General features: G+C 43.5%; 2 protein-coding genes across 2 annotated transcripts; both read left to right on the top strand.

Annotated features, from left to right (window-relative positions):
* The first annotated feature begins 9,926 nt into the window (after positions 1 to 9,926).
* Positions 9,927 to 11,220, top strand: si:ch211-220m17.5 (guanylin family protein). Its single transcript, XM_047025660.1, has 3 exons — positions 9,927 to 10,072; positions 10,499 to 10,694; positions 10,925 to 11,220. The coding sequence occupies exons 1-3, from the start codon at positions 10,007 to 10,009 to the stop codon at positions 10,981 to 10,983; spliced, it is 321 nt and encodes a 106-aa protein (XP_046881616.1). The 5' UTR covers positions 9,927 to 10,006; the 3' UTR covers positions 10,984 to 11,220.
* Positions 11,221 to 13,770: 2,550 nt separating this feature from the next.
* LOC124471186 (guanylin-like) lies at positions 13,771 to 16,181 on the top strand. The gene is made up of 3 exons (XM_047025553.1): positions 13,771 to 14,195; positions 14,465 to 14,651; positions 15,489 to 16,181. Exons 1-3 carry the CDS (start codon positions 14,124 to 14,126, stop codon positions 15,560 to 15,562), a joined length of 333 nt encoding a protein of 110 aa, XP_046881509.1. The 5' UTR covers positions 13,771 to 14,123; the 3' UTR covers positions 15,563 to 16,181.

Genomic DNA, 16,181 nt, shown 5'->3' with positions numbered 1-16,181 from the left:
GATCAGCATGTACACTGCCACCACGTGTTCATTCTGCTCCCCTCATTGACGTACAATCCGAGGTTGCGTTAAACTCAAGACATTTAGTGGAGTAATTGATCTTGCATAATGTCCTACTTCCAGATCTCTAAGAAACATCAACGTCCTGTTATCTTTACAACTGAGGACATAGCTGACTTCTCATTTGGCATGCTAAGCTTGCTAACTGTCTCAAAAATTCTTGAAGAGATTTTTTTTTAAATAGTAACAGTTATTACTGTGTCTTGTGATGAAAGGTTGGATGTGAGAAAATGTTAACAACTTGTAACATGTCCAAACAATATATACTACGTTGAATATAAAATCTCAAACTCTCGTATTTGTACATACACATTGTAGACTGCTTATACACTGATACCGTATTATGTAACTATATCTACATGGTCAGCTATAGTAATGTGACTATAATAAACACACATGACCTTTATATACCTTTTTCAAACATCATGTGAGAGTAGGAAAGGGTGACCTTCAATCCTACCCTCATTTTCAAGGCTAAAATATGTTTTACTGTCATTTGGTGTTGAGAGCAACACCCTTAAGTTACCTTTCAATCCAGGCTGGATTGTTTACAGGATAACATATGTTACATGTTACATATGTTACTAGGACAATAGGAACAACAAAACCTGCCAGCGGGGCTACATGAACAGGTGATATTACCCCCCCCCCCCACCCCCCCCCCGGGGGCACCAACCTGGGCGCCCGCTCCCCGCCGCCCGCAAGCTCTTTTCGGAAATTGCCGCCCCCCTCTTCATGCCGCCCTAGGGGGCTGCCTATGTCACCGGTAGGAAGAACCGGCACTGCTAGTCATGATGATTATCCCTGTAGCTACAGCCATCTGTAGCTAAAAAGTAGTATCAACCTTTTACAATACTACAGTACACCCAGAACACCCTTTTTACAACCTCTTCTACCTATCTAATCAAATGATCAAGGATTATCACTGTTGCCACAGCCATCCCTGTGATAACATAAAAAAGAGGCACGTAGAGTAAAAACACAAACATTTAGTTTCAACCTCAAGCTCTCCAAACATCTTTGACCTTAGCTAAAATGAGTGTTGCCTGCAGAAGATTGTCCAGGTAAAGAAGTACAGGATGTAGTCATTCTAACTATTTAATTCTGCCGTGTTCTATGTCAACATATCCTGTACAGTTGAAGTTACACTGTTAATATAAAGTATCACTTATGTTATGATAAATTGTGCATATACACTGTATACATAGCTACACATTGCATATACAGTACACTTGTATAGCTATACTTGGTGGACATAATTGTGAGAGAATAAAATGGAACATTTACAGTCCCTGAGTGAGCATTCACAAAGAATCATTTTCTGACAGGTTTCCATTCAGCTTTCAGTTTGAGTGATTAATTGTGAGATGTTGTGCCACCATCTCCTCCACGCCTTAAAGAGGAGTGTCACCTTTATTGCTCTTAAGTCACCATTTAGCTGGCTCCCTATTAAGACTCACTGCAATAAATTAGATAAAGAGATGGAGAGAGCAAGTGATGGCAATTCATGTTTTTAGCTGGAACGTGGAAAACGTGAACAGAACTGGTTTAGTTCAGCAACGGTTCTCCCTTTGTGTTCTCGTTGAATGCGGGAACATTTTACAATTGCCAAGATGTGATCGTTGTGTCTTTCTTAACCATTCTTCGAAATATAAAATATGTACCAGTGATGAAAGTAGCCTACACTAGCCTACTACAATACCACAGGACACCCAGAACAGGGGTTCCTATATTTACTATATTTTTGTTCTTTGTGCTCTTGTTGAAGCCCAAAGTAAAAGATTCCCTAAATTAACCTTTTCAAAGCACATGGTCTCAAAGAGCTTCCTGAAGAGCTAAAAGTACTTCCATCTAGAACAGTTCTTTCAAGAGTTCTCCTATTATACACATTGTTAAGTTCCGCTTTAAACCTTTTAATTTTTTTGTGAAAAGGACCAGACTGATATATGCCAGGCCGCAAACAGACATTTTATTGCACTCTTCTGAGTCTGTCCTCTACTTTAAGCTGTGGGCATTTTAGAAATCAGTTATAAAAATAACTGACTTACAGCTATTTTGCTCATAAAAGATTTATCTTTACAGTGGAGTGATAAAGCTCAAGGGGCCTCATTTGTCTTAACGATATACACCTAAGTGGTGTGACAGATTCATTTTACGAGTGTCACAGTATGAAATGAAAGTGAGTTTCTCCCCAGCTATTTCCAGACCAACACTGGCTAGCTAGCAAATTTTGCAATCATGGTTGCTAAGAGACACCAAGAAAAAGGATTACATTTGATAACTGTGCATGACCCTGGGCTAATCTGGGGAAATGGGGGTTAGGACATGGTACACATCATCCTTCTGTTTTCCAATATTTAGCATTCCTATCAAGTTTGATAGGACCACAAAAGATTCTTGCAGTTACCTATCCAGGCTTTCTGTTGGAGCAACACTGACACGTCTTAATAACCACTCATGGCAGGTGGTTTGACTTCAAACAATACAAACTGTCTATGCGTTGAGAACTTTCTCTGTTAATTAACACAGCATAAGTAGAACAAACTGCGTTTATGTCAGCTTTCTGATGCACTTCTTCCCCACAGTCTCTCGCTAAATGACTCATTTCCCTCTGATATGCAGTATTTGCAGGTAATCTGCTTCATTTTCTGCTTCAACAAATTAATTCCAGAGAACATCCATGTGCCAAGTGCTTTGTGCCAGATAGGGCCTACAAATTAGTATTCCTACTCAGCAGATTTCCCACATGGAACTTTGGGTCAGACTGACACCAATAATGGCATGCTAACATGGGTAAATCATACTGCAGACAACAGGGTTGACAGCATTTCATCCAAGCTTCACTCCCTCATTCCTTGGCTTGAAGCATTGGCTGCTATTGCAGAAATAAGGGCTTGTTATCCATTCCCATGTCTACCAGGCATGTAGCCTGGCAGACATAAGAAAGATGTGGTAGCACGCTTGTGGTGGGGTAAAAAGCTTCTACACCAAGACACATGATCACATGAGAAGCCCTTCATTTTATGCATGCCTTGTATTCACTCCTGCAGTATATGTCACGGCCACAGCCGTACCCCCCTGTTTTTGGTTTTGCCCTGTCCTAGTGTTTCCCTGTCATTTGTCTTCACCTGTGTCTTGTTCAGTTGTCGTTAGTTTCATTGTGTCCACCTGTGTCTTGTTTGTTTCTGTGTATTTAGGTTCCTGTTTTGTGTCCAGTCTTTGTCTTAGCATTACCCTTTGTCCCTGCGTGTACCTTGTGTGTTTCCCATTTTGAGAATAAACCCCTTTTTGTTCGCAACTCCTGCCGACTCTCCTGCGTTTGGGTCCTACCCCTCCACACTCCGTGACAGTATACATGTTTCTCGTGTTTTTTAAAATCATTTTTTTTTTACTTGTTTAAAACATTGTTATGGTGATTTTTTAATTACTCACTTGAAATATCAGATTTGCTCTCACGATAACATAATTGTCCTTATCTTAATTAGCTGTGTCATCATCTCTCCATCTTCATTAGTGTCAATAAGCCGTTATTTTATTCTGTGAGACAACTAGCACTTCCAAAAAACAAGAAGTCCATCATAAACAGACATCTTTCTGGACACAACAGTAGTATTTGGGTCTAACCATTCAACCTTTCCCATAACGATGTGACCATGAATACCTTTGGAGGATGCCACTCACATGTCACCTACACACATAAGAAAACATACTTTACTACTCATCAACATCAAAGAGAATCCATTGCTGAGAGAACATTGGGAAGAGACAAGGAGAAACAGATAAGGGAGTGTGATAGAGAAAGAGAAAGAGAGAGGCTTGACCAAGTTCCCCTTTATTGGCAGTCCTGAGGCATACGCCTATTTGACATATATGATTTGCTGTCTTTACAGCCTCAACATGAGAATATATGGTGAGGACAGCAAGACCATTGAGCTAGATAAGGAGACGTTGTCTGTGTAAAAGTTGTGACATTTGGATGAGTTGATGTACAGCATCCGTTGATGCGGGAGGGAGTCGTGTCTGTGTGTGCGTCACGGCACCTGCACTGACGATGGGGACAGTTTCAAAGAGGAAATGCCTTTTATGACAGAAGGGTGGCTCCAAAACGTATCCTGTCATTACATTGTGTCAGCTGGAACCTGACAAATTCAACACAAGGAGAGATATCAAACTTTTCTGGAGATGTCTGAGTTTGTCACCCTTGACCATCATCATGGCCTTATGCTCATATTGGCCATAAACACAGAGTGTCACTCTCATACTATCAACATGCACATGTGCATGCACGCACACGTCAGACGAGCATGCACACAACACGAAAAACTCACGCAGACACACACAGACATGTTATGATCACAGTCGCAATCGTCATCACAATCATAGACTCATGCGGTGCCTGCATGTAGCATTCCCCGTCCTATGTGGGTTCCATGGAGTTCATCAGATTCATAGCCACGGTGCCACAGTGTTTTTGACTCTTTCACCCTGATTGATGACTTTACAATCCATCTTTATTGCTCCTCTGTTGGAGCTGAACAGTTGCTTTGAAGTAGCGGAATAGACCTTTAAAGATTGAGAAGGGTCTTCTAAGATAAACAAGTGTAAGTAATCAATATCAAGTGTTAACCTGCATGCCAACACGTGCTCTCCTTGACACACATTCAGTGACACTGTAACCCCAATAAAATGCCTTTAAAAATGCCCCCAGCCTTTATGATAATAGGCCTGACAATTTTAGACTGGACTGGGAATGGGGGATAGTGTGAAATGATTCCTATAAAAGCCATTAATCTCAGTAAAACACACACATACAGGTTAATTAATTACCCACACCAAACCTCCAGACACTCCAGTCATTCTGGCAGGTAAGGGTCCACTTTCCACCCACCCAGGTGTGTAAAGAGATTCAGTCTGGCTGGTCAATGGTTGTAGGGTTAGTCACAGTGGACCAGCCCAGTCTGTCTTCAGTCATTTCCTGGTGAGTGACACAGTGACTCATAACGTGTCTCGGGAAACTTTACTGCCAGAGAGCTTGCACTTTTGACTTATTATTATCATTTAATGGCAATTCTAAGTGGTTGTTAATCAGTTGTTGATTACACTTTCGTCATCCCTGAGCATGTTTTCATCGCAATAAATAGTCTTTAGATACATTTCAAAGGCTATGTGAATCTTCACACTTAATGAATCAACCAACCCTCGGATAAACAAGCCCAGTTATCTGTTATTAGTCACGTGTTTGTTTCAGACCAAAGTGCAACAGAACCACACTAGCATTGTTGTTCAGGAACAACTCTTCATGGAAGATATTCTTCCATGAAGAGTCGGTGAAAGTGTCCATATGAAGGTTTCTGCCGGCTCCAGTGTGTTCGTCCTAAGATGATTATTGACTTGAGTCTTGGCTGAATAGATGTCATTAGTCTTGCTTGTCTGGACAAGGCGGGCTAGACTTCCAGACAATCAAGCTTCCTGAACAGCAAGGTCACCTGTCAAGACTTGTGTCAGTCCACTCTGTGAACATGCCATACATGCCAATAGCTGAACACTCACCATTACAATGATGTCACCATCAAAGTTAGGCAAGGTTTGTGTCATTTTCAACTGTGGGCCTTGGGAATGAGGCAGAATGGTCCCAAGGCTCCAGCACAGCGGATCCTTTCCACACAGAGTGCCTACCAATATACACAACCCTCCAGAGGTCTGTCACAGACCATGACTGGTGTTACTTGAATGCTTGAATTCACTTCGGGATCAATAGAGTGAATTGAATTGAAAATGTATGACTAGGAAGCTGTGGAAGCTGTACGTGCTACAAATGGTAAATAACCTGAAAACTTGAACTGAGATGGAGACTGGATGGAGACACAAACTTTGAACACTTTCCAACATCTGGGGGGTTGGGGGGGGGGTAGGTTTCATGTAATCTTTGTAAAAGTTTGAGAACTTGCACATCAGAGTTTGCTGTATGTGGATGTTGCTACGTTCAAACAATGTCTGGAAACAGGCCTATCGGTCTGATGCAAAGGTCACACAGTTTAACAACACTCTTTGAGAGCAGTAAAACAAAAGAGTGATTTAAAGCCAGTGAAGCAGCCACTCCCAGCTCACTACGGAACTAGTCTATCAACTGATTTTTTATATCGAAAAACAATGGGAGCTTTATGGTAGGAATTACCATTTAAGAGGTGTGTGAACAGGAGAGGCTGGGCTTAGTTTTTTTTCCGCAGAGCATAAATTCAATGTATGTCTGGATGGATCATGTCGGAATATTGCAGTGATGAAACAAGCCATGCATGTTGCCAAGCCCCCTGTTGGCAGCAAGGTGCACTGCAGAGATGTTCAGGACATTAATGACTAATAACCACACTGATAACCTTTATACATATATAAGTCTCAAGTCTAAAATAAGTAAGTCTAAAATGTATGTATTTATATATTTGATACCTACCTGTATCAAGGGTTACATTCCATAGAGGTCACTGTGTCAAGCTTCGCTTCATGACCCCCGACCCCCCCCGCCTCCCCCACACACACACGCACACGCACACACGCTCACAGATACACCAATTAGTGCAAATCCCTGTGTTAATAGTCATGACATACTGTTGTAAATCCACAGGTGGATGTCAAAGTCCAACATGACTCTCCACAGGATGTAGCCTAATTGGGGCTCATTGGGTTCTCTTGTAATACAGTTTTTTTTATTCGCTTTGGTACCATTTTCACAAGTAAGTTGTACATTTTCAAAACTTTTAGTACAAAGATCCAAACTGATCACACTTGTAATGCAGCTAGTCATTCTTTCAAAACCTGATGGAATGCTTTCAAACACAAGATTATTGTAATATGTGTAGCCTACACCCTACTGGCTCTTCACCAAGAGCCAGCGGTAAGCTAGAACAGTAGTTCTCACGAAGGTGTGTTCAATTAAATGAATAGGGGAGGAGGCGGCGTACAAAAATAATGCACTTTATTTACGGTACAGTTGGTGCTCCCTCGAGCCACTAGCACAACAAGCTGCACCAAGGCTGCGATCTTATTACGTTGCCTGTTACAAAAAGTCAAATCATACTAATATAATTAAATCAATCCAAAAAAGGGGGCACTCTCACTGCAAAGAAACGAAATGACAGAATAACGCCCGTCCAACAAAATAAATGACACACAAAACTTGGAGGTGGTTTCACATAACAAAGGCACTCAACGGCAAACTGCAAGCCCTGAACTGCTGTCCTGTAATAGGCTATTAGGCTGGGGAACAGCGAATGTTTTAAATAGTTGGTTTTTAGTGAAATTCTACGGTGGGAAAAACAGTGGCTACTAATGATCCCTGAAAGTAGCAGACATTATATTAGCCACTTGTGTATCAAAACGTACTGATTTTACATAATATTACACTGGTCAATTAATACCTTTACGTCTGTGCTGAGGTCAGATTGCAGATGGGAACCATGCGTTTCTAGCACAGGACACTACAACGACAATAAATGCATAATCAATACAAAGCAGTATAAACATTTCTCATTTACTCCCACAATTTACTCTGTTTAATTCACCTCACATTTACCGTCTTAAAATCTCAATTAAAACACAAACATTTGTAAACATGGGTTACGTGGGGACGCTTGTCCTTACCCGCTTCCAATTGATCACCGCCGGCCAGCTCTGATTGAAGACAACACTAACTGTGGAATGCCATATACCTGCATTTAATTGAAATTACGGTGGTCATGTGACAGAACCAGGTAAACCAAATGGCTCCCTGGTTTATCCCCCTCCCACCTGTCACATATGTAATGGGAACATTTGGTTTAATCACCAAAACACGATGATCGTATGATCTTCTTCTTCTTCTTCACGTATGATCTTCTTTCAGTTTAGTACTTTTAACAATCAGTTCATCCAACAGCAAATAATGCAAGATACATGTTTCAAATCGGCCTTAGAAGTGCTGAAATTAATGTAATATGCTAAAGTACTATGTAAAAGACATATAACAGTTTCACATTAGGCAATGCACTTACATTACTCACATTTACGTAATCTATAACTTCCAAAATATCCATCCTATGTGTAATCAAGTGAAAGATCTATGAAGACATTGTCTACAATCATTTGGCCAAATTAGTTTTTATATTATTTTTCAGATATGATTGTAACATATGTATACTTTCTATTACGTATGTAACTGAATGAGAACAAATTATAACATTTAGAGGCACCATGCCCACCTCTCTGACCTCTCTGTTGGAGCCCATGCCCACCTCTCTGACCTCTCTGTTGGAGCCCATGCCCACCTCCCTGTTGGAGCCCATGCCCACCTCTCTGACCTCTCTGTTGGTGCCCATGCCCACCTCTCTGACCTCCCTGTTGGTGCCCATGCCCACCTCTCTGACCTCCCTGTTGGAGCCCATGCCCACCTCTCTGACCTCTCTGTTGGAGCCCATGACCACCTCTCTGACCTCTCTGTTGGTGCCCATGCCCACCTCTCTGACCTCTCTGTTGGTGCCAGTGCCCACCTCTCTGACAGATCTCTTGTCCACAAGCTCTTCCTATTCCCTGCTGTATATCCGGCTCCATGTTGAAAGAAATTGCCAGTGTTTACGCCCCCACTTTTACAGTACGTATATCTAATGACCAATTGTGGTTACCCAAATTTGAAATCAAGTAGCAATAACGAGTATTCATCATGTGTGGTTACAGTAATTTATATGTTCGTACAAAAACACATTTTATTTCTTTAGTTCTCAAAATCGATATACTGTTTATTGCCGAAATGAAAATATATAGGTTTACCAAACGTTTCAGTGATTAACCATTAAGATCTGTTGGATTAAGTGTTGGTCAAATGTATCTACGCAAATTATATGAGAAGCATATCAAAAGTATCGTGAGCATTGCATTGTGAAAGACAATTACTTCATATGAAAGGTATTTCTTTGACGACACACTGATTAGGTGTGGTGAAAAAGTGATTGTGTATGTTGTGCATTGTACTTTGTCAATTGAACATGTGATTACATGTTTGAAAAAACAGACTTTTTGATGATCTGCTTTGAGTTTTGTACTAACAGTTGTGAGGTTTTCCCACATACTTGTGAAAATAGTACCAAAGCGAATAAAAAAAACTGTAATACCATGACTGAATGCATTAGAGGAGTCTAGCATTTCCATATACAGACAACGTTCCAGTATTGGGGAAGGGTGTTTACCTTGTGGACATACTTGCCGAAAAGCGTTGGGTAACCGTCCCCAGCCTGTAGTCTGCATCTTCGCATCACCCAATGTCTAACTCTCCCAATGTTTCTTCCACTTATTTTATATCTGAGAGTTTTGAGAGTTTTCCCTTGAGGTTTTAAGTTTGCTATCTGTACTGATCTGTGGAATTGGTCAAGCCCTCTGTGACATTGCTTGTATAAAAGGAGACACAACTCAAATCTGATTCGATTTGGATTTCATTTGAGAGACCTTGACTTAGAAAAGTCCTGACCTTGGTTTCACACTTAACAATCCCTTCCTGGATAAGTTATATGGCATTCTCTTGGGCAACTAAGCGGGTCTCCTGCACACCTTGTCTGGCTGTGTGTAAGAGCTCACAAATGTGTGACGCACCGCGTTTACACGTTAACCAAACGTAAGCCCACTGGCGCAGGAGGAGTAGGGGCACTCATGGATCTATAAAAAAAAACAAGACAGTAGATGAGGTCAGAGTGGAGCTATGAATTCCTCTTTATGGCGCTGTAAACCAGCACCTTCCCTACTGATTAACCGTGAGAAAAAAACTCCCGGTGGCCTTGTAGCCAATCACAGGGCAGCGGGTTGTGGGGCGAATAGTTCAAAAAGTCAGAGGGAGCCGGAGGGAGAACAGACACGACTCGAGCACCTGCCCAACGCAGCTCCAGCTACAGAACCAACAGGAAGACAATCCCTCTCAAAACTCAACAAGATGAAGGCCGCTCTCCTGCTCCTGGCCCTGTGCCTGACCTCCCTGTCTGAGGCTGTTGTGGTTAAAGTAAGTAACACCTCTCTCAGCTGTTGTGGATAGCATTAGTAAAACTTCTGTTGTGGTTAGCGTTAGTAAAACCTCGCTCACCTGGGTTTGACTTGCTGCCTCTCCATGGAGGTGGGACATAAAAAGGATTGTAGGGACTTGGAATGGACGTCAGGGAAGATGCTGGGTGAAGCTAATGTACGACTGTACGGAAGATTTGTGTTTCTGAAAAGAAGCAAACAGAAATATGCATCTTGTGTCAACCATGTCACATACTTATTACCTCACACACTGAGGCACATATCCATCGTGGTAGCGTATTGTCCACGAAATGACAGCTATCTCAGCTGTTATCAGTTAAAAATAATGACTGGTAATGTAGGCTTTCAGGTTTTAATGATGTGTCTTGTCTCTCTCCCCCTCTCTTCCTCCTTATTTCCTCTGCAGGAGGGAGATTTTGTGTTCTCTCTGGAGTCGGTGAAGAAGCTTCAGGATCTGGCTGAGAGCAGCAAGCTGTCCGACAAAGAGAACCCTCGCCTGTTGAGCACCAGCCTGGCAGCTGTCTGTAATAACCCAGACCTGCCAAAGGAATTCCTGCCTCTGTGTATGCGGCGAGGAGCGTCTGATTCTCTCTTCAGACTAGGTTAGCCAGGGCACGCTGCCAGCCGCAATCAGGCGCAACACCTGCTCAGACACTAACAAGACAAAGCAATCATCAAATGCTCACTGATCTCGGATGGCCGCTTACTGATTAGAATGTGGTTAATTGAGTTTTATGGCAAATGGCTGCTTTAAAGACCGGCATCGCCGACCACAAATTAGTCACCGTGGTAACCTTTCTAACGTCTCCTTGGTTTCTTGTCTCGTCTCCAGCCTTCATGCCCATGGATGTGTGCGAGATCTGCGCTTTTGCTGCCTGCACAGGGTGCTGATGGAGATGGCCGTCGTCGTGGGAACCTCCTGGGACCCCGCTAGCAGATGCCTGCGTGACTGTTTCTTTTTGGGTTTCTGGTTTACCTCCAAGGTCGTTCCAGGTTTTGTTGATTCGTTATTTTCTCTGGTTGTTTCGGTTGGTTGAACGCAACATAATGGACTTCCTTGTTTCTTGAATATTCCTATCCTTTGTCATTTGTGTTTCTTGAAACTGAAAGACCAGCTAAAAGTGCAGGAAAACAAATACATTTGGGGTACACTCAGTTTTCTAGACAACTGTTACTTTGGAAAGTATAGCACTCACACTTTCTTGTTTTTTCGTACTTGTTACAGACTTTGCTTTATGTACTTATTTAATACAGACATGCTCTTTTTTTCATTATTTGAAAGCAGGAGTGTTCTACTCTTGTTAATAAATGACTTATGTTTAATAAAAACCTCTTGATTAAAACATTGTGTGCGACTATGTGTGCCTTTACATCACATTTTACATTTCATTCAATTAGCAGACAGTATTAACCAAAGAGACATACAAACAGATGTTAGGCTACAGAAGATCCACGATGAGAAGCATTAACATATCAACTACAATGGTGCATAGTAGAGTGCAGCAAAATCTATGTCATATCGTAAGTGTCATAAACATTTTTTGGGTGCACTCTCTTTCCAGTGGCAGCCTAGAACAGGATCTAACAGTAGCCTTTGTGTCAGCCCACCTTTTTCCACTAAGTGGATATGTTGTTGAAGCCATATCAGGAAGAACAAAACTGAGCAATTACACTAAGGCCAGCTTTTATAGTCTATTGTTCATTTCAATGAGTGTATATTCGGACATGGATGTTATGAAAAGACCAGTAGCTTATAGATTTGGTCATCAGTCTTGAAATGGACAATTTACATGTTTTCATTAGGAAGTGTTCATGGTAACATTGCAGAACCACAACATCCTTGACTTAGTTCAAACCACCTACGTCTGTATTCTTATGTGTTCTGTATTTATAGCTGTACCTTTGGGGAAGCTAGAGTTAAGAAAAAAGCTGATGTTGAGTTGAGTTATGTCAATTCTACTCAAGGTCACAGTAGCCTGAAGGTAATGTGTTATTATTTCTCAAGACAAGAGGAGGGTTAATGGGAGGGAAGTTAATCATCAGAGTTGCACACTGTTGTGCTGGGTTCAGGAAAGGTTTTTTACCTAATAACGATCCTCAACATTCTTCACGGCCTCTTAATGGTTTCTTCAATTATATTTCTCAAGTGAGTTTTTCTGGGAGTTTTTCTGGGGGTATTTCCTTGTCTTCCTTGAGGGTGTAGGTTGGTTGAGGGTCAGTTCTATGGGTGTTTGTGAAGCCCTCTGTGACATTGCTTGTAAAAAGGGCAATCCAGATACATTTGATTTGATTTACTTCTGCTTCTTAAATTATGAATCCAAACTGTGCATTGTTTTACCCATTAACGCTAGTATATAGGCTATAGATGTGCCATGAAGCTTTCTTCCACATCTATTGCCCGAAACAGTATAGTGAGGCTCTTCAGAATCAGAATCGAGTTTAATAGCCCTGTTGATGAAACCAGTTGCGGATAGGGAGAAACTGTTCTAGTGGCGTGAGGTTTTGGTCCTGATGGACCGCAGCCTCCTTCCAGACGGGAGTGGCTGGAACAGAGTGTGTCCAGGGTGGGAGGAGTCGACCACAATCTTCCTCGCTCGCCTCAGGGTCCATGAGGTGTGCAGGTCCTGGAGGCAGATGGCAGCCTATCAGCCTGTCAGCAGCGTGGATGATCCGCTGCAGTCTGCTCCTGTCCTTGCCAGTGGCAGCAGCGTACTCCTTCTCCTTCCCCCTTGTTTCTTGTGGTTGACCTGGTAAGGGTGGCCTTGGCGTTAATGTGGACTCTCCATGGCCCAGTGTGCATAGGCTGAGTATATTCCCCTCAGTGGAGCAGTTCCCTTAATCATTTATCCACATTTTATGCATTTTCCACTTCCTCTCCTGGGGGGTCACAATGGTACGGAAATGTCAGTTTGAATCATCCAGTGAGCATAACCCTAGCCGTGAGTGGGTGGGGGAGGGGGGAGGGGTGTCCTGGCCTACCATCGTGGGGGGTGGGGGTGGTGTCTGGTGAGTTATTTTGTGTTCTCAGCAGCCCAGCAAGTCAGGTAGCGTCTACTCGCGGCATGCGAATGCGGCTAAAGTGGCATTCGTGAACGGTAGGAATCTGAAAAATCAAACCCTGAAGGTGGCATGTTAGGAAGGAAACGACACCGCCAGGTGACACAGTGACACCTGTCGCGTCAACAGAGAAGTCACATTTACAGTGTGAGAAATAACATGCCGACATGGCAGTGTGCAAATCTGCTGACGTCTCCGATTTTCGATCCAAGCACCAATCAACGACAAGCCCTGTGACCGCACCTAGATGATGGGCGACTGAATGTGACCGTCAGTAGAACTCACAGGTGACTTTAACACCCAGACAATGTCGGCTTTAGCAAATATCACAGCTGTTTCGACAGGTAGCAATCCATCAGGCCGACGCAATATGGAAAGCGGGGAACACGTCATCGTCCTCTGAACCCTCACCCTGGAGAACGGCTCCTTCCACTCTCTTATCAGCGGAGACTGACAAGTGTGGGATAAAGACGGCCTTATATTTACAGGATGTGGGTGAGGCGGCAGGGACGTCAGACTGTGTCAACAGAAGTACCACGCAAATGACCAAAAAAAAGAGGATCCATTCATGTCATTAATGAGCTACCCTTTGGCCATTTGTTATCTCATGGAGACATTGGTACCAAGGGTCCAGCCAAGCCCCTATAGACTTTCGGTGTTAATGAGTTACTGACTCGTCGCTGCGTGGCTTTATAAGGGCTTGGTGTGTGATAGACACACATCAGAGAGTCTGATCTGTTTCCTGAGGTGCACTTCTACCACCACAACAGAGCAGTTCTACTGTTACTGAAGAGCTGAAAATCCACGACCTGTACTTCAACTACTACAGACCTGTTCTCCTACAGAGTAGTAGCACTACTACAGAAGAGCTGTACTACTGCTGCAACAGAACTGCATCACTGCTGCGACTGGTGCTTCCACTAGCACAGACCTGCAACAACCTGAGACTCAGAGACTTCGCAACCAGCCTGAGAATGAGATCATTAAGGGTTTTTTTGCTGTTGACGTCTTGTGTCCTGTGGGGCAGTCTGGGTGTGGAGGTCAGGGTGAGTGGAAGGAAACTCATTTTCAGAGTAATGAACCATTTCAAAACGTTATTTCATTGTTTTTTCTGTCAGGTACCTTGTGAGACAAATACAAACTCTGTACGTGTGTTTTGTGTATGGGTGTGTTTGCGTGTGTATGCGGGTGAGTGTGTGGAAATGCACCATATGTCAGATGTCATGAAAACGTAGGCTACCATCTGGCTCAGTTGGCATCCAGAGGATAACCTAAAACAATAATTGTGTGTGTGTGTGTGTGTGTGTGTATGCAGGATGGAGACAGAAGCTACCCTCTTGAGACAGTGAAGGTGCTGAAGGAGCTGATGGATGCAGACTCCTTCCTGAACCCCCGCCTGGCCGAGACCAGCGCCTCGTCCCTCTGTGCCGACCCCGCCCTGCCTCAGGCCTTCCTGCCAGTGTGCCATGGCCAAGGAGCAGCTATGACCTTCTACCGGCTAGGTGAGTCAGAGCCCAGAGATCGCAACTCCACCCACAACACTGGTTGCACCCATTAGCCAGAACATGTTCTGTGCTCTATACACGTTGTCAAGGGGAGTGATTCATCTGGATCAGCTGCAGTGCCTCTCCAAACCCCCTCCAGCCAAGCTGTGCTGCGCTATGTCGGAGCCAGACAGCTTGTGACTTGAGAGCTGGTGACTGGTTTGTGACTGGTTTGTGACTGGTTTGTAACTGGTTCCAGATGTATCAGCATGTTGCTGAGCTGTGAGCCCACATCCCCACCTCCAGGCGAATCCCCCGCCCCTCTCACACCTGCAGGCTTCAGGGTCTGAAAGGCAGAGCAGCACAGGCAGGGCTGGAGGATAAGGGGACGTGTGGCAGATGCTGCCCCTTTACAACAGTCCCCGTAGGTCGCACACTGCATTTTGGAGTGGAGGTTGGCCAAGTGTTCATGCAGTATCTTATAGCCTAACGTGTGGCTGCTGTTGCTCTGCGGTCTGGACACATCCCAGACATGCCTTGCTACTGGGTGTGTGTGTGTGTGTGTGTGTGTGTACTGCTCTGAGGTGTTATGTCGGGCAGGAGACCATTGAGAGCAATAAAGAGGCAATAAAATGAGTGAAACAAAGAGCGCTTGTGTAGGACTCTATCGCTGTGCATACTCCTTAATATTGTGTAAACCTTGTTTTGAATTGTGTGTACGCCTTGTAAGGCTTCAGGACATCCTCCCCTTGTCAATATTTGCCTGGAGTTTGACATTCAGCATGTTTAATGTCAGAGGGACAATGGAAGCTAACAATGCTGGTTGTGCGTGTGTGTGTGTGTGTGTGTCTCCAGCAATGCTCATAACACCCCCTGATCCTTGTGAAATCTGTGCCAACCCATCCTGCTACGGCTGTGTGTTCGAGTGACAGGGTGACCGGAACGTTAGTCCAAACATCCCCATGGAGAATCTACAGGGTGACCATCCAAATATCCCCACGGAGAATCTACAGGGTGACCATCCAAATATCCCCATGGAGAATCTACAGGGTGACCATCCTCCTCTGTTACATTTACAACAACAACAACAACAGCAACAACACGTTCCCCTCACTCGCCTTTCTTTTCACCCAGCCACTATTCTCTTTCCTCACCTTCATCTTCCCTCACCCACTCATCTTCCTCCAACCAGCCCCTCCCACTAGCCTCCACACCCCTCAACCTCTCGCCCTCCTCCTCCTCCTCCTCACCTCCTCACCTTCCACAAGGCTGCAGACCAGACAGAACAGTGTCGTTAAATCTATAGTGTGTTACTTAGACGGAGGAAGGAAACTAAACTGCTTCACAGGCAAATGCCTGTTTGTCACTAAACATGTCTGCACATTTACTGAGTGTTCTTGTCGTTCATCATGAACTAGATGGAACTGGAGTCATTTTTAAGGTTGTTGTATTGTTCTGTTTGACATTTTATACTAATTTATTATCTGAAAATGTTTCCTCACGGTTCATTATTTTGCACTCTGTGGAACTGAAAATAAAAATGTGTTA

The sequence above is a fragment of the Hypomesus transpacificus genome, chromosome 9 (assembly GCF_021917145.1).
Source record: "Hypomesus transpacificus isolate Combined female chromosome 9, fHypTra1, whole genome shotgun sequence".
Classification (NCBI taxonomy): Eukaryota; Metazoa; Chordata; class Actinopteri; order Osmeriformes; family Osmeridae; genus Hypomesus; species Hypomesus transpacificus.
The sequence above is the reverse complement of the archived record's forward strand: the minus strand, read 5'-3'. Positions and strand labels throughout refer to the sequence as shown.